Source organism: Danio aesculapii, chromosome 22, assembly GCF_903798145.1.
Source record: "Danio aesculapii chromosome 22, fDanAes4.1, whole genome shotgun sequence".
In the NCBI taxonomy this organism is placed as follows: domain Eukaryota; kingdom Metazoa; phylum Chordata; class Actinopteri; order Cypriniformes; family Danionidae; genus Danio; species Danio aesculapii.
This window is the reverse complement of record NC_079456.1, coordinates 15,023,134-15,042,251: the sequence shown is the minus strand read 5'-3', so window position 1 is coordinate 15,042,251 and position 19,118 is coordinate 15,023,134. Positions and strand designations below refer to the sequence as shown.

Genomic DNA, 19,118 nt, shown 5'->3' with positions numbered 1-19,118 from the left:
TCTAGGAACTTAACCTGGATGATGGAGGCTTTCAGCGGTGCTTCAGACTGAGCCGAGCCCAGTTTGATGAACTGTTGGTGCCGGCTGGAGGATTTTTCCCTGGGACACCAACAACAGGCGCTACATCATAATCACGCCCCCCACAAGAGCAAGCTCCTTATTGGTTAACACTGCGCGAATGTCCGCTAAGGTTTAGATTTTCGAACACGATCGGTTTGCGGAAACATGCGATACGCGTGATAAGCGGATTAATCACATCAATCACGCCAATCGTGCAAAACACTCAACTCGCGGCTTTTCATTCGCACAAATCGCATCATTCACTCCGCCTCATGTCTATTCGTACCTTTGCATTGACTTAACATGAAAATCGCTCGCGCTTGACACTTCTTCTGTGTCTGGTGTGAACACAGCATGAGAGGTGTATGTAGTGTCCAGGTAATCAGTCCATGATGAGTTTCCAGCTGCGTGTGAGTAATCAAGCGTGATGTGGAACAGGTGTGTGTAAGGTGCATGTTGGGCAGTGTAGTTCATTTTAGTGGCAGATGTGCGATGGCTGGTGATCGTCACTGATATGCTTCGTTCCCCAAAGATTAAATAAAGTAATTGGTCGTAGCATATCAAGGTTATAATAGTTTTGGATTTTTCATTAGTTTTGGTTTTTATTTTGTTTGACTTCTTGTTTTAAAATTCAGTTTAGTTTCAATTTCAGGTCTTTAAAGGTAGATTTACTAGTTTTTATTAGTTTATATATTTTGAAATTGCTTAGTTTTAGTTTAGTTTTTATTAGTTTCAGTATTAGTTTTAGTTTTAGTTGCAAGATTCAAAATCATCAGAATAAATATCGTATAATATATATTTTTTAAACATGTATTCAGCAGACACATGAACAGTACCATCTACCCATGCTTAAAATCAAATGCAACAGCTCACAAGACAGCCAAAGTAATATATGTGTGCAAGGCTGCTTGAATAGATACACAGTAGTAATGGGAAGTTCAGATATTTAACACGAACCAGATGTTTTGTGACAATGCTCCCATGTAAGGACTGGACATACCAAAAATATGTAATCAGCAATCATAATTTCCGTCAGTTAAAACATCACCATGATCTGAAAAGTTTTATACAATTAAGTTTAGCAACCCAACTGAAGTATGATTGACTTATTTCTACACTTATTTAACATGCATATAAATGTGTTTCTTTTCATTCATTTTTTATTTTATTTATTTTTTATTTATGATTAAATTCCCAAGGCAAAAAGAATCTTCCAGAGCTCCGAATAATGCATTTTGTGAACCTCCGCCTTATCTGTATTTTTTTTAACCCCAAGAGACTTAAAAGTGTCTCCCTCTCTCTCTCTATTCTTTTTCTTCTTTTTTCTTTCTTTTTTTTTGTTTTTAAAGTGAAGGTCTCCCTCCTGTCTTTTTCAGTCTGGCTCTTGAATTTTTCATCTTGCTTTGCTGTGGCCAGATTACCCGAGTATATCCACGGCTGCGACCGCTGACTGAAATATTCTGACCGTAAGAAGCGCTGCAGATGCATTCAGAAAGCTCACACTTTTTTTTTTCCTTCGACTCAAGGAAAGTCAGGGGATTTTTACCCTGCGATTAATATTAATGTGTCTGAAAACACTTGAGAAAGTGCAGGCCAGGCAGAGAAGAGTCACGCAGAGCTTTCCAGGAACACACACACATCTTTTATCATAGATGTGTAAATCAGCGTATGTTTCAAATGAGTGTGTGTTTGAGGTTATGTTAATGTTGTGTTTGTGCAGCTCGGCCGACGGCTTGCGGTCAGAATGAGTATGTGTGTGTTGGAGGAGGCTGTGTTTTGGCTGCTCAGCGCTGCGATGGACAGAACGACTGCGCAGACGGGTCAGATGAGGTCAGTTCACTTCATACACCCTGGATAATACATTATTATATGTTTGTGTGTGAGAAAGAGAGAGTTATGGATCATATAGTTATTGTTATTACAAGTCATTTTGGTCATTTATTTCTAAATGTAATCAATTTAGTAATTACATACTGCAGTATTACCAATGTAAATTATAATTATATATTTTTATTATTATTATTATTATTAATATTATTATTATTATTATTATTATTATTATTATTATTATTATTATTATTATTATTATTATTATTATGAACATGTATTAAGCATTATTATCAATGTAGTTAATAATAGCATTATTATTATTATTATTATTATAACTATTCATAATAATTAATTCAATTCAATTCAATTCACCTTTATTTGTATAGCACTTATACAATATAGATTGTGTCAAAGCAGCTTCACATAAAAGGTAACAGTAAATAGGAACAGTGTAGTTCAGTTTGTAGTGTTTAAGTTCAGTTCAGTTTGGCTCAGTTCAGTGCGGTTTAATTATCACTACTGAGAGTCCAAATACTGAAGAGCAAATCCAACGATGCGCAGCTCTACAGATCCCGAACCATGGAAGCCAGTGGCGACAGCGGAGAGGGAAAAAAAACTTCACTAAGGCGGAAGTGACTCTGAGTAGTCTGAGGGCCTCGGGAAGAGTATCCCCAGGTGGAAATGGAGAATAAAGAAAATAATTAGCGTAGCTGATGTTCACAGTGTATATCAACAAGATGCATAATCTGCGTGGAAGCCCCCTAAGTGGTGCACTAAGTGTATGCTTTACTGAACAGATAGGTCTTTAATCTAGTTTTGAATTGGGAGAGTGTGTCTGAGCCTCGGACGTTATCAGGAAGGCTATTCCAGAGTTTAGGAGCTATAAATGAGAAGGCTCGACCTCCTTTACTCGACTTTGCTATTCTAGGTACTACCAGAAGCCCTGAGTTTTGAGACCTTAGAGAGCGAGTTGGATTGTAGCGAGACAGAAGATTGGTTAGATAAACAGGAGCTAGATTATTTAAAGCTTTATATGTAAGAAGCAATATTTTAAATTCAATACGAAACTTAACAGGCAGCCAGTGTAAGGAGGATAAAATTGGGGTGATGTGATCAAATTTTCTAGACCTGGTAAGAACTCTGGCAGCTGCATTTTGTACTAATTGAAGTTTGTTAATAGAGGATGCTGGGCAGCCAGCAAACAGAGCATTACAGTAGTCCAGCCTAGAAGTCATAAAAGCATGGACTAGCTTTTCTGCATCTGAGATGGATAGAATACTTTGTAACTTAGGGATATTTCTCAGATGAAAGAAAGCAGTTTTTGTGACATGGGATATATGATTTTTAAAAGTTAAATTGCTGTCTAATATGACACCCAGATCTTTTATATACTAACGCTAACTTTGTATCCCTCTAATTGTAGGTCGAGTTGTGAGATCTGCTGTGTACAGGATTTAGGCCCAATAAGTAATAATTCTGTTTTGTCTGAGTTTAAGAGAAGATAATTGTTGGTCATCCAGTCTTTAACATCTTTAATACACTCAGTTAGCTTGGACAGATTAGACGTCTCGTCAGGTTTAGTTGAAATATATAATTGGGTATCATCTGCATAGCAGTGAAAGCTGATCCCATGTCTTCTAATAATGTCTCCCAGGGGTAGCATGTATATTGTAAACAGCAAAGGGCCTAAAACTGATCCTTGAGGCACCCCGTATTTTACTGGGCTGACTTATGAAGGCTGTCCATTAATATTCACAAACTGGTAACGGTCGGATAAGTATGACTTGAACCATTGTAGGGCCTGTCCCTGGACACCTGTAGACTTTAAGCGATTAATAAGGATACCATGGTCAATGGTGTCAAATGCCGCACTAAGATCAAGTAGAACTAATAGCGAGATGCACCCTTGGTCAGCAGCTAAGAGTAAAATAATAATAATAATAATTATTATTATTATTATAATAAAAATAACATGTATTAAGCATTATTATCAATGTAGTTAATAACATTATTATTATTATTATTATTATTATTATTATTATTATTATTATTATTATTATTATTATTATTATTATTATTATTAATAATAATAATAATAATAATAACAACAATAATAATAATATTTAAACATTATTATCAATGTAGTATAATAATAATAATAATAATAATAATAATAATAATAATAATAATAATAATATTTAAACATTATTATCAATGTAGTATAATAATAATAATAATAATAATAATAATAATAATAATACAATTTTAACATTATCAATGTATTTTGTTAATAATAATTGTTCACTCACATAATTAATTTAATATATTTTCAAAATAAATACGGTAATAGTAATGATGTTCAAATGTTTTTTGGCACAAAACTTGAAACACTGTTCATAAATTAGTAAATATAATTGATAAAACACAATAATATATCATCTAAAATATACATAGCAATGGCAAGAATAATAATGTTGACTTTATTTTAATTTATTTAAAAGTACATAATTATTGTTGCTAACTTGTTGTTTGTTTGTTTGTTTTTGTGCACACCATTAAATTATTATTTTTTTTATTATTAATTAATTTCTAATTCATACAGTTAATAATAATAATACTAATTATAATTTTAGTAACAATAATAACAATAATTAAATAAAGTAAATAGTAATATTTATGAATATAGTAATGCACACACATACAATTTATAATAAAATGATATAATTAAAAATCTAATTAAAAATATAAAATGCATTTAATACAATTAAAGAAAATGACCCCCTCATGTCATCATATGGCTTTGTTTTAACATCAAATAATTAATTTTAATATAATATTTCATAATAAATAAAATGTTTTAAATAATTATTTCAAAATCCGTTTCAGCAGTTTATATCACTGCAGTAAAAGTGGAGGGGTTCAATGCTTTTAATCTCTTATCAAGCTCTAAAAGGGACCATTACGCAGTATTTCAGCATTGTGTCTAGGTGTTTCCTCCAGACGCTGGTCTTTTTTCTCCAGGGACTTTTCTTTAATTACACCCTCTCTCATAATGCAGTGTCAACAGTTCCAACCAGTTTGCCTGTCCTAATAAACACAATTAAATCAGACCTATTTTTCAAAGGCCCCCGAGAGACATATGTACAGTACATATATATATATAAAACAAAACAATTCCAGCTGTAGAAGGTCAACAGTAATCGCTAAAGAGGACACATTTCTTAAAGGGGACACTGGGTAATAAAACTTGGATTATTATAACATAAATGAGGTCTTTTATTGAACAATTTAAAATAATATAGTAGAAAAATCTGTAGAAAAACCTGTGAAAAATGTACATTATTAAATTATATATCAAATTAATTTGATGGGGACTATGGGGGTGAGATTATTTTAGGTGCACAGTACAATACTGGAGCTTCCTGTTGCAACTGATACCACAAAATAAAACACTCATACGATACGGTATAATACGATACTGATACAATACAATAACCATTTTTCCACTGCGCAGTGCAGTATAGGTAGCTTCACATCATTTAGGACGAAATTAGTTGTGTTTGAAAAAACCCGACCAAGATCCCCATCTTTAGATGTTATTATTATTAATTATGTGTATATGTCTGTTTTTTACACGCACCCAAATCCCAGACTTTCGCTTCAAATCACATGAACAGAATCCGTTTGGGAAACAGCTTCTATTTATTACTATGGAGCGCGTCAGCTGACAGTCATGCATCAAACGAAAACTAAATAAATAAGAGATTCATTCGTCGCTCTTTTATCAAAATGTGTAAGTTATACAGTGAAGATTAATGAGATTTGATAGCTTGATTCTATTTCATCATAATAGCTATTAATTTTAATAAGCTGAAATGTATTTGCTGCTAATGTATACTATTTAATTTTTCTTTTGTAAATAATAATAATAATAAAACATTTTATTTACAATGAAACAGCTCCAAATGAACATATTTAGTAATTTGGGGATTTTTTAAAGGGGAGGGTGACTTGGGGGGATGAAGGTCAGGGGAATCCCTTATTATGGTGGGCATATCCCTTATTTTCACATCCTAACATTGACAGGTATGCTTCATATCTTTAAAAGAAATGTAAATAAACACAAGTGAGTGGGCTTGACAAACCACCTGTAGAAAATGCACTCATTCATCTCACTGATGCTGTTACCGACACTTGCAGACACTTTCTTACAATCACTCCATGTCTCAAATAAAAACATTGCGTTTATGAAGTGTGCTTCACACAGGTGAGTGGGCTTGACAAACCACCTGTAGAAACACTATTAAAAAACATTCCCTCTCCTTACTCTAGCACTTAATTCCCAACAGTTTCTTTGTAGAACCAGCACTTTGTGTATGTATTCCACTCCTCTTCTTGTTGAATCGCTGAATGCCCCCTCAATTGGACAAAAATGGACGAAATCATCTGCTAAATGAACAACCGTAAATGTAAACATTGTCATGTAAATGAATGGGCAAAACTTGTATAAAGCATTGTCGTCTTAAATGTCTTGAAAACATTGTCATCTAAACCAAAGTTTACAAAATCTACCTAAGGTTTAAGGGCCGTCAAGTGCCAATAATTATAAAGATGATGATAAAGAAATCGTTCTAGAACTCATTCTGAAAGGAAAACACCAGTGTATTTCAGAACAGCTTTTTTAACGATGTAGGGAAACAATATTGTTGGAAGCACTTTCAGAATTTTTTTTTCCATTTAATAATCGATAAGACAATGAAACTGCAGTATTTGCCTTTAAAAAAAGATTGTTATCATCCAAATTTATGTGAATTTATTCCTATATTTCTAATAATCATTATTGCGTTGGTGTGATTGAACCTTTAGTCGATTCAAATTGATTAGAATTAGTTAAAGATGTGCTCTATGCAATTTTTAACAAACACTTTTAACCAGTGTCAAACTGAAACCCAAAACACACTTGAAGCCAATCAGATATAAGCAGCGTGACTAATAACTACAGTTGAGATTTCCAAAAGGGGCGTGTCACCTAAATTGAGCTCCCCACGGATCGAAAATACAGTCTGTACAGCATAAAAGTCATTAGGTTTTTGTGTGTGTGTGTGTGTGTGTGTGTGTGTGTGTGTGTGTGTGTGTGTGTGTGTGTGTGTGTGTGTGTGTGTGTGTGTGTGTGTGTGTGTGTGTGTGTGTGTGTGCGTGCGTGCAGGTGGACTGTCTCAGCGAGTGTAAAGAGGACGAGTTTCTGTGTCGTAATCGAGCTCACTGTGTTCCTGCGCGCTGGAGGTGCGACAGAGTCTTTGATTGCCTCGATCAGAGTGATGAGGACAACTGTGACCACGGTAAAACATCCACATCCCTCACAGACCACAGCGTTATTCTGCACATTATGCTTTTTCAAGTAAAGGGAAAGAGTTTTAGTGTAAATGTATTGGAATAAATAGTATTAGAACTATATGCTACTGTATGTGCTTACACACAATGTACGCTTTTATTATGTTCTCAACAGTGGCGTTGCATGGGGGCCCCTTTGGGGGCTTAAGCCCCTAATGTGTTGTCAAAAGCCCCTGATCTTTTGGAATATGTTGCACTTAAAAAAGATTGGTCATATAACATTTATTTTGTTATCCAAGTACTTAAAATTACCACATACTGTACATCACACACACTTCACTTAATGCAGTTTTTGGGTCGGGTATTTAAATAGTCAACTGTTCAGCAGTATCTGTTTCTGGAGGGGGGACTTCTTTTGGCTCCTTTCAACCCTAGCAACGGCCCTCGTTCTCAACCCACTAGTTAATATTTTAAGATTATTTTTGTCTTTAATTATTGGAGTCTGAAAGGCCAGTCTCTGCCTCCACTTTTATCTTTCTCTTTTTTTTATGTTAAATATGTTTGGGGGGTGGGGGGGGGGATTTGCAATTGACAGTGTGAACAATAGTATTAATAATATTATTACATATATTTTGTTTTCAAACATTCTTTCTGTTAGTTGGGTGTTTTTTTTTTCAGTTAAGGTAATTTTTGTAGTTCCATCACATATAATTAAAATATTTCAAAGTTTTAAATTATTACTATAGTATTATATTTTTTTCACCATTATAACTTACAGCTAGTTATCAGAAATCAGAAATCAGAAAGAGCTTTATTGCCAGGTATGTTCACACATACGAGGAATTTGTTTTCGTGACAGAGCTTCTACAGTGCAACAGGATTACAGAGACAGGACAAAAAACAGATAATAAATATATTTTTTTAAAAATAGAAGTAGTGAGTGCAAATATACAGATTGACAAGTGTATGTACATGTTTATTACTATATACAACGTTATATGTGCAGCTGTTATGTGCAAATTGGCATGTAAAGTGTGTTGTTAAATAAGTGTATATGTGTATAAAAGTGTATAGCAAGTAGTGATGTTGGTTCCGCAATTATTATCATCAAGTGTTCATGAGATGGATTGCCTGAGGGAAGAAACTGTTTCTGTGTCGGGCTGTTCTGGTGCGCAGTGCTCTGTAGCGTCGACCAGAAGGTAAAAGTTCAAAGAGGCAGTGTGCTGGGTGTGAGGGGTCCAGAGTGATTTTGGCAGCCCTTCTGCTCGCTCTGGATAAGTACAGTTCTTGGGGAGTAGGAAGGGTTGTACCAGTGATTCGCTCAGCAGTCCGAACTATTCGACGTAGTCTTTGGAGGTCGTATTTAGTAGCTGAGCTAAACCAGACAGTTATTGATGTGCAGATGACTGATTCAATGATGGAGGTGTAGAACTGTTTCAGCAGCTCCTTTGGGAGGTTAAACTTCCTCAGCTGACGAAGAAAGTACATCCTCTGTTGAGCTTTTTTGACAATGGAGTCAATGTGAGTGTCCCACTTCAGGTCCTTAGAGATGGTGGTGCCCAGGAACTTGAATGACTCCACTGCTGCCACAATGCTGTCCATGATGCTCAGTGGGGGGAGAGCAGGGGGGTTTCTCCTGAAGTCCACTATCATCTCCACTGTTTTGAGCGTGTTGAGCTCCAGGTTGTTGTTACTGCACCAGACAGCCAACTCCTTAACCTCCTGTCTGTAGGCAGACTCGTCACCGTCCTGAATGAGGCCGATAAGTGTGGTGTCGTCTGCAAACTTCAAGAGCTTCACAGAGGAGTCTTTTGATGTGCAGTCATTCGTGTACAGGGAGAAGAGCAGTGGGGAGAGGACACACCCCTGGGGGGCGCCAGTGCTGATTGTGCGGATGCTAGATGAGAATTTTCCCAGCTTCACCAGCTGCTGCCTGTCCGTTAGGAAGCTGTTGATCCAATGACAGACAGAGGTGGGCACAGAGAGCTGAGTTAATTTGGGCAGGAGAAGTTTTGGGATGATAGTGTTAAACGCCGAGCTGAAGTCAACAAACAACATCCTCACATAGGTCCCTGGTCTGTCTAGGTGTTGCAGAGCATAATGCAGTCCCATATTAACCGCATCATCCACAGACCTGTTTGCTCTGTAGGCAAACTGAAGAGAATCCAGTGAGGGTTCAGTGATGTCCTTCAGGTGAGCCAGCATCAGTTTTTCAAAGGACTTCATGACCACAGATGTTAGTGCCACCGGTCTGTAGTCATTTAGTCCTGTAAGTTTGGGTTTCTTTGGGATGGGGATGATGGTGGAGCGTTTGAGGCAGGAGGGCACTTCACACAGCTCCAGTGATCTGTTGAAGATCAGGGTGAAGATGGGGGCCAGTTGGTCAGCACAGGATTTTAAACAGGCTGGTGTTATAAAATCTGGGCCTGGTGCTTTTTTCCTCTTCTGTTTCCGGAAGACCTGGCACACCTCCTCTTCACTGAACTGTAGGGCAGGTATGAGGGAGGCGGGGGATGGTGGTGTTAATGGTGGCGTGAAGAGCAGTTCAGAGTGGGTGTGGGGGGTTTTCTCAAACCGGCAGTAAAACTCATTCAGGTCGTTTGCAAGTCGTTCATTGTCTACAGTGCTGGGGGATGGTGTCTTGTAGTTTGCGATGTTTTTCAGACTTTTCCACACAGATGCTGAGTCGCTGGAAGAGAACTGACTCCTTAGTTTCTCAGAATAGTTCCTTTTTGCGACTCTGATCTCCTTTTCCAGTGTGTATTTGGCCTGTTTATACAAGGCCCTATCCCCATTTCTGTAAGCAACCTCCTTGGCCTGACGTAGCTGTCTGAGTTTTACAGTGAACCATGGTTTGTCATTATTGTATGTGAGTTGAGTCCTGGTAGGAATGCACATGTCTTCACAGAAACTGATATAAGATGTTACAGTCTCTGTGAGCTCATCCAGATCGTTTGCAGCAGCTTCAAAAACACTCCAGTCAGTGAGGTCGAAACAGGCTTGTAGATCTCGCTCTGTTTCGTTAGTCCATCTTTTCACAGATCTTAATACAGGTTTGGCTGTTTTCAGTTTCTGCCTGTAGGTTGGAATGAGATGAATCAAACAATGGTCAGAGTGTCCCAAAGCTGCTCGTTGGACGGAGCGGTATGCATCCTTTATTGTAGTATAACAGTGATCCAGTATATTTCTGTCTCTTGTGGGACATGTAACATGCTGTCTATATTTTGGCAGTTCACGGGACAGTTTTGCTTTGTTAAAGTCCCCGAGAATGATTAAAGCAGAGTCCGGGTGTTGTTACTCTAACACCGTGATCTGATCAGCTAGTTTCTGTATCGCCAGACTCGCGTGCGCGAGCGGAGGAATGTAAACACTGACGAGGATGAACGAGCAGAACTCGCGCGGGGAGTAAAAAGGCTTACAGTTAATAAACAGTGCTTCGAGATCTGGACAGCACATCTTCTTTAAAACTGTTACATCTGTACACCACCTTTCATTGATGTAAAAGCACGTCCCGCCACCGCGTGATTTCCGCGTTGATTCTTCGTCGCGATCCGCTCTGAACAGCTGATAGCCCGGTAGGTGAAGCGCGTTGTCCGGTATGGTGTCGTTCAGCCAGGTTTCCGTGAAACACAGAGCAGCTGAATGCAGAAAATCCCTGTTTGTCTGAGAGAGCAGAATGAGTTCGTCTATTTTGTTGGGTAGAGAGCGGAGATTTGCTAGATGAATGCTAGGCAGCGCGGTCCTAAATCCGCGCTGTCTGAGTTTCACAAGCGCGCCTGCACGCTTTCCTCGTCTGCGCGCTTGAAAGCGTTTGAGCAGCACCGCGGCTCCTCCGACTACGATGTCCAACAGAACATCAGATAAATCCAGGTATGGAAAAATATTCGGTGGTGTATGTGCCCGAATGTCCAACAATTCGTCTCTGGTGAAACTAATTGTAGGAAAATGACTCGAGACAGGACAAACTAACAAAAACACAAACACTACTGCAGAGCACGACACGGAGGCTGCCATCGTCATCGGCGCCATCTTATTTTGGCGTTATTTTGAAAACATAAATTATTATTATTATTATTATTATTATTATTATTATTATTATTATTATTGTTATTAGTAGTAGTAGTAGTAGTAGTAGTAGTAGTAGTAGTAGTAGTATTCGTATCATTAGTATTCAAATGTATTTTAGTTTGATTATTTAATGTATTTATTTATTTTTTATTTATTTATTTATTTATTCATTTATTTATTTATTTATTTATTTTTATTTCATTCTATCCAACAGATATTTAATAAAGGTCCACATATAACCTCATAGTTTGAAGAAAATGGTTCAATATTGTTATAATAATAATAATAATAATAATAATAATAATAATAATAATAATAATAATAATAATATAGTTGATTATAAATTATTATAAATTAAAATATATTCTATTTAATTTTTCTATTGTTTTATTTTATTTTTATTTATTTTTATTTTATTTTGTCTGACAGATATTTAATACAGTGCCACATATAACCTCATAATTTGAAGAAATTGGTTCAATTTCAACCAAATAATAATAATACTCAAACTACAGACACCACTTTGACAACCCTTCATTCATTTTCCTTCGTCTTAGTCCATTTATTTATCAGGGCCACAACGGAATGAACCACCAACTTATCCAGCATTTGTTTTACACAGCGGATGCCCTTCCAGCTGCTACCCAGTACTGGGAAACATCCACACACACTCATTCACACACATACACTACGGACAATTTAGTTTATTCAATTCACTTATACCACATGTCTATGTACTGTGGGGAAAACCGGAGCACCGGGAGAAAACCCACGTAAACACGGGGAGAACATGTAAACTCCACACAGAAATGCCAACTGACCCAGTCAGGCCTCGAACCAGCAACCTTCTTGCTGTGAGGCGACAGTGCTAACCACTGTACATTTAATAAATTTTATTACATTTATCAAAGAGTCTTCACTAACCTTCTAAATACTCACAAACAGAATCTCTAACATGTTTAAATCTTTACCACAGACCTCTATGTATGTTTTTATGCAACATTCATTTGTGATATGCATATAAACTACGTTAAGTGCTATGTGTCGTCGTCTGATCTCAGACCTGAGGGATTATGGGAAACATGAACACATTACGGCAGATCAGAAACACCTCCAGCCTCCGCTAGAGCAGTCATTTCCACAATATTTGTTGAAATTGGTGAGGATGAAAGGTTCTGCGTTTGCACTTGATATCTGACAAGCGACTACATGAAAGGCTTCATTTCAGTGTTTGGAAAAATTGCGCTTGTTGATTTTTGTAGCGGAGACACAACAACACCTGCGTCTCCCAGGACGAGTTTACATCAAACAACAGCTTCGGCCTATCAGCAAGTTCATTTCATTTCTTTGTTGTTTTCTGCTTAATGTCATTGTTCTGATGCTAAGATTTATAATAAATCTTTATTCGTGTTTATATTCGTCATGAGGTTGCAAGGCACTAATGGTGCTTAGATTTTACTTGTAGAAGGAGATCTTTCATTGGTCTATTGCTGCCTTTTTTGCTTTGTTTTGTTTTTGGTTTGTGTGTTTTGTTTTTGTTTGGTTTGTGTTTTTGGTTTGTTGTATTTTGTATTTCGTTTTGTTTTGTTTTCGTTTGGTTTGTGTGGTTTTGTTTTGCTTTGTTTTGTTTTGGGCGAGGCTGTGGCGCAGTAGGTAGTGCTGTTGCCTCACAGCAAGAAGGTCACTGGTTCGAGCCTCGGTTGGGTCAGTTGGCGTTTCTGTGTGGAGTTTGCATGTTCTCCCTGTGCTCCGTGTTTCCTCCGGGTGCTCCGGTTTCCCCCACAGTCCAAAGACATGTGGCACAGGTGAATTGGGAAGACTAAATTGTCCCTAGTGTATGAGTGTAAGTGAGTGAGTGTATGTGTGGATGTTTCCCAGAGATGGGTTGCAGCTGGAAGGGCATCCGCTGCGTAGAACATATGCTGGATAAGTTGGCGGTTCATTCCGCTGTGGCGACCCCAGATTAATAAAAGGACTAAGCCGAAAAGTGTATGAATGTTTTGTTTTGTTTTGTATTGTATTGTATTGTATTGTATTGTATTGTATTGTATTGTATTGTTTTGTTTTGTTTTGTTTTGTTTTGTTTTGTTTTGTTTTGTTTTGTTTTGTTTTGTTTTGTTTTGTTTTGCTTTGCTTTGCTTTGCTTTGCTTTGCTTTGCTTTGCTTTGCTTTGCTTTGCTTTGCTTTGTAGTTTGCGCATTTTGTTCGATTTTTAAATGTTGTTTATTTGTGTTTGTGTGTGTTTATTGTTTGTTTGTTTGTTTGTTTGTTTGTTTGTTTGTTTTGATTTTTATTTAATAATTTTTTATTTAATTAAATGTATTAATTAATTATATTTATTTTGTTGTTTGTGACATTTTGGTTATTTTTTATTTACCAGCATTAATTTGGTGTCTGCTTCATATATTACACACTAAATTTTATTAAAATGAATATTATTACATGATTATTATTAATACATATATTTTGTAGTAATAAAAGAGCTGAAATAACTTTGATACAAATACATTTTCTGTGTTTTTAATGTAATATAATTTTTTAAATTTGTATTCAAATTAAATACATAATATTAATTGTTTTAATAATTTAATTATATGTTATGCAGTCATATATACCATTAAAATTATTTTTAAAAAGTTACTTGCACATAACTTATGTATATAATTATATATGTAGTTTTTTGATTTTAGTCAGTTTCTTTGCATCTTCATTTATTTCACTTTTTTTAGATCCTTAAAAATCTTCTTTTTTTTATTCCATTTAAAGTTTGTTTTTAACTTTTTTAAGAGCCTTTTATCAGCAACTTTCTGTCCTGCTATCCTGTCGTCATTTATTCAGGAAAACTCTGTGATATTAATGTCCATTGCTGTCAAACACCTTCCAGAAAAAACCTTTTTTTCTGAGAGCCGATGACAAAGAAAGAGGTGAGAAAAGCAGGATGAGTCTGACAGCCTCTTCAAACCTGCTTTCTAAACTCAGCCCTTTAAAAGCCTGATCCAGGGTCAGTTTATAAAACACAATCCTTCCACTTTCTCCTGTATTTCTTTGACCATTTCAACCTGAATAAACTAAATGGGGCTCCATAAAGTTCATCATCAGGTCTTATTCAATGTTTTGTTAAAGTAAAGCTGCATTTTCAGACTATCCTGATTAAAAGCAGCTCAATGCCATCTAGCGTTTCTGTATTTCTTCAAAAAAAGTCTTTCAACTAAATCTTTACAAACGCTGTGAATGGTTAGACGTCAGATAGAAAGCACAAACTGCTCCTCAATGGATATTTTTTCTTTCAACTTAAGCTTTAAATTACATGTGAAGCTGTTATTTAAATATTTGATTAAAATGTGTAAAGATCATCCTTGAATGTGTTAAGTTTAGATATTCAGAAAGTTCTCTTCAATAGAGTGCACATTAGTGTCCTGTTCCTGTTTTGAAAGCAGTAAAGTTTCTTTGAAGTGAGAATTATTGTATACCGTCGTGGTCAAAAGTATTGGCACCCTTGATGAATATGCGCATTGAATGCTGTGAAAATTATTAATGCTTTAGTTTACACTTTTTTTAAATGGTCTATGCGCAATGTCTAAAGCACATGGTGCAAAAGCATTAAGGGCGTGTTCGAATCCACTTTTGCTATTTTAAGGATGGAAAAATAGGTTTTGCGCCCTGGCGCATGGTCTAACAGGGTTGTGCTTATTCTCTTAATGTGTTATGGGTGTGTTTTGAGCATAACGTGCATTAAACCAATCAGAGTCTCATCTGCCATTCCCCGGGGCGTAGCAACAGGGGGGGACGGGGGGGACACGTCCCCCTCACTTTTTGGAAACAGGTTATTCTGTCCCCCGACTGGCCCACACGTTTTTATTTGACCTAGCGGCCGCAAGTGTTCTCTGACTTGTTACTCGATTTGAGTGAACGATCACTCAGCCAATCACAGCGCGAATCTCTTGAGCGTCTGCCACGAGCTTCATTCATTCACTTTGCAGTCAAAGACAGGAATGACTCGGAAGGGAGCAACAGCTAGAGCTGGGTAAATCGCGGTAAATCACTAACGTTACAGAATCCTACTTTTGTTCCGTTTCGAAGTGAGAACCGTAAAGTCCCTGGTGCTGGTGTCTTGTCTGGCGCTGAGCCAGAGAAAGGCAGCGGGGTTAAGTTGGTTTTGTTTTCGGTATTCCTGACACACCTCTAACCCTAAAAAGATCTAAACTGTATTCCCTACAAAAAGACAAAGCTGGTTATGTTTCACAGCTGTCTTTCTTTTTTCGCTCGATATTACGAGCACTGCTTGAGCAGTCGCAATATGCGTTTAGCCAGAGAGAGCTCGCGCTGACCTAAACTCTCAGTAAGAGACCGTCGGAAAAGTGCTTCTTTTTTTCGTGTTTTTTTTTCCGAAAACAAAACCAACTTAACTCTGCTGAGAAAGACGTGTTATATTATCACAATTATGCAGCCTTTTTTATGGCCTATTGCTTAATTGATCATTTAAACATGTAAATACACACAAGTACTAGTAAAACAAGAACCGATGTGTTTTAATCATATCAGATACACATACTGAAAGTAACTATAAAATTGAATCTTCTCCTCTCTAAGTTCACCAACCACTTACTTGCATGTATTTGGGGAGTAATTGGTGAATTTACGTGTTGAATCCTGCGTGTTTTGCTTTTATGAATGACGCATCGGCCACAAGTACACATGGCGATGTCCATCTCACGTTATATGTGTAGTATAAACTTGCAATTTTACAATTGCATTGTAGTATTTAAAAATATTTTCACACAGAGTAATGCTTAATTTAAATGTGTGTGGTTCTGTTTATTTATTATTATTATTAATATTTTGTAATTATTTTTGAATTTTGGTTAAAAAATTATTAAACAAACTTTATCGCTAATAAATCATTAATCACTTTTGGGTGACCATACAGTTGTCCCCCCCACTTTTAAAATGGCTGTTACGCCCCTGGCCATTCCCTTTAAGAGTTGCGTCGCGCCATGGCACATTTGCTATTTACATGGCGGACTTTGTAAGTGGAAAAACTGAATGCTTCATTAGTAAGAAAACAATTAAACAGATTTTTTGCAGCACGAGGATAAAGTATGAGCCTCCTCCATTCAGCCTCTTTACTTTTAGTCTTTACTTTACTCTTTTACTTTCGTGGGTAATGAAAACAGTGTTGTACGCACTCCACTGAAGACATCCATCAGGTTACATATTTAATTTAGTTTAAGTGCAAAGATTTGTTTCAAAACTATTTCAAAATTTTGTTCCTATTTTCAGCAAACAAATAAATGAACAATAATAACAATGTGTGGTCAAAAACCTGAGTTATATCCAAATACACGTCCTATGCCCCATATGGTGATGCAGATGTCTCCAAAACCCAGCAGGCGGGCAAATCAAAACTTGTTTTTATTAAAACAAATAGAAATATTATGCATATAATAAATAATACTGCTAATAATAATATTATACAAAAGCAAATTGTCGAGAATAAACTATAAAAGGCCCCCCGAGATGAAGAAGGCACGAAGGCAGTGATTTTTTATTTGTGTAGAACATAATAATCTTTGTAGCATATTAATCCTTTTGTCGTTTTCATATGTAAAGATATTCGTGTACATCCTGTGTGTATTAAGCAATGTGTAAGCGTTTGGACCTGCATAAGCGCATAACTAACACACTCTGCGCTGGTCTATTTCAGTTATTCAGAATAGCAATACACCAACAATGCACCTTAACACACCTCCTTTATAGACCAGCATACCCATGAGTCCACAAAGTGGTGCAAATGGATTTGCTATTTAAACAATGTGGCACAAAACGTGAAAATTAGGGTTGCATTGGTCTGAAAATAGCAACAAATTGCGCCAAACACGTCTTGCGCCTTTTTGCTCCGGGTGTATGATAGGGCCCTAAGATGTAACATTTTCATTGTATATGAGATGATAAATGCATCAGATGTTTTTGTCTGCAGGGTCTCTGTCATGTCGTGCAGATGAGTTTGTGTGTAATAATACACTGTGTAAGCTGCTGGTTTGGCTCTGTGATGGTGAGGATGACTGTGGAGACAACTCTGACGAAGATGCGCACATGTGCGGTACGTCTGTGGCATGTCAGAATGGTTTTGTTTTGTTTTGTTTTGTTTTGTTTTGTTTTGTTTTGTTTTGTTTTGTTTTGTTTTGTTTTGTTTTGTTTTGTTTTGTTTTGTTTTGTTTTGTTTTGTTTTGTTTTGTGTTTTTTGTTTTGTTTTGTTTTGTGTTTTTTTGTGTGTTTTTTGTTTTGTTTTGTTTTGTTTTGATTTGTGTTTTTTGTTTTGATTTGTTTTGTGTTTTTTGTTTTGTTTTGTTTTTTCATTAGATGTTGATAGTTTGTTTTTTTCGCATTCATTTGTTTTTTCATTCATTCATTTTGTTTTTGTTTTTCATATTTTAATTGTTTTATAGATTTATTGTAAGTTTATATTTTAGATGTTTAGCTTTTAAATGAGATATTTTTTATTTATTTGATTGTATTAACTTATTTTGTTGCTGTTTTGTTTTGAATAATTTATATGCTTTTATTGTTATTGGTCTCTTTTTCTGTATATGTTTTATTCATTCAAACTATTTTCTCCTGCCTGTTTTTATGACACATAAGAATCTATAATTGAAAACAATATGATTTAATTATTTTACAAATATTTATTCGTGTTTTTATTTTAGTCTCTTTATTTAGATAAATGTAACACACACACACACACACACAATAAATATATTAATCTGTGGTCCTCACAGCGTAATGAACCGTATATATATATATATATATATATATATATATATATATATATATATATATATATATATATATATATATATATATATATATATATATATATACTCTTTCATGAGACCTATCTCACCAAAGGACCGAACAAAACAAAACTGAGTGGACACTTAAAACAAGACACTTTGACCATCTTGAACACACAATAAAACTGAATGCTGTACACCTAAACTCAAGTAAACAGTGATTTACCTCAGAAAATTGTTTCTACTGTGAAATTGCTCACTTTTCCAACACTTCAGCAACATCTGAAACACCACAAAAAAAGGCAGAAAAAGACTTTTTGATGGAGAACGATGTTGTGATTACTGTGTGCAGAAAAGCTGCCATGTCCCCCGAACCGTCCATTCCGCTGCAGAAATGACCGAGTGTGTTTGCGATCTGAGCAGATCTGCAACGGTGCCAATGACTGTGGTGACAATTCAGACGAAGACCACTGTGGTGAGTTGAGGACCACACTTCTACATTTCATTTTATTTTATTTTACCTGACAAAATTCTTGCCATCAGTTCCAGATATAAGAGCAAATAATAACTTGACTTTTAGTTGATTATTTAGAAAAGTGGCAGAAGGTAGATTTTTCCAATGAATCATCTGTTTAACTGCATCCCAGTCATCACAAATACTGCAGAAAGACCTATTGGAACTTGCATGGACCCACAATTCTCACACAAATCAGTCAAGTTCTGTAAAAGAAAAATCATGGTTTGGGGTTACATTTAGTATGAGGCGTGCGAGAGATCAACAGAGTGGATAGCAACATCAACAACCTGAGGTATCAAGACATTTGTGCTGCCTATTGCATTACAAACCACAGGAGAGGGCAAATTCTTCTGCAGGATAGCGCTCCTTCTCATACTTCAGCCTCCATATCAAAGTTCCTGAAAGCAAAGAAGGTCAAGGTGCTCCACGATTGGCCAGCGTAGTCACCAGACATGAACATTATTGAGCATGTCTGATGTAAGATGAAGGAGGAGGCATTTAAGATGAATGAACCAAAGAAT

The 19,118-nt window shown here is 36.2% G+C and overlaps 1 protein-coding gene across 1 annotated transcript in view; it reads left to right on the top strand.

Annotated features, from left to right (window-relative positions):
* lrp1ba (low density lipoprotein receptor-related protein 1Ba) overlaps nt 1–19,118 on the top strand; it is a 407,482-nt gene that overhangs the window by 341,978 nt on the left and 46,386 nt on the right. The window contains 4 exon segments of the mRNA XM_056448564.1: nt 1,781–1,890; nt 7,097–7,229; nt 17,267–17,389; nt 18,433–18,555. Coding sequence (XP_056304539.1) covers nt 1,781–1,890; nt 7,097–7,229; nt 17,267–17,389; nt 18,433–18,555 — 489 coding nt within the window.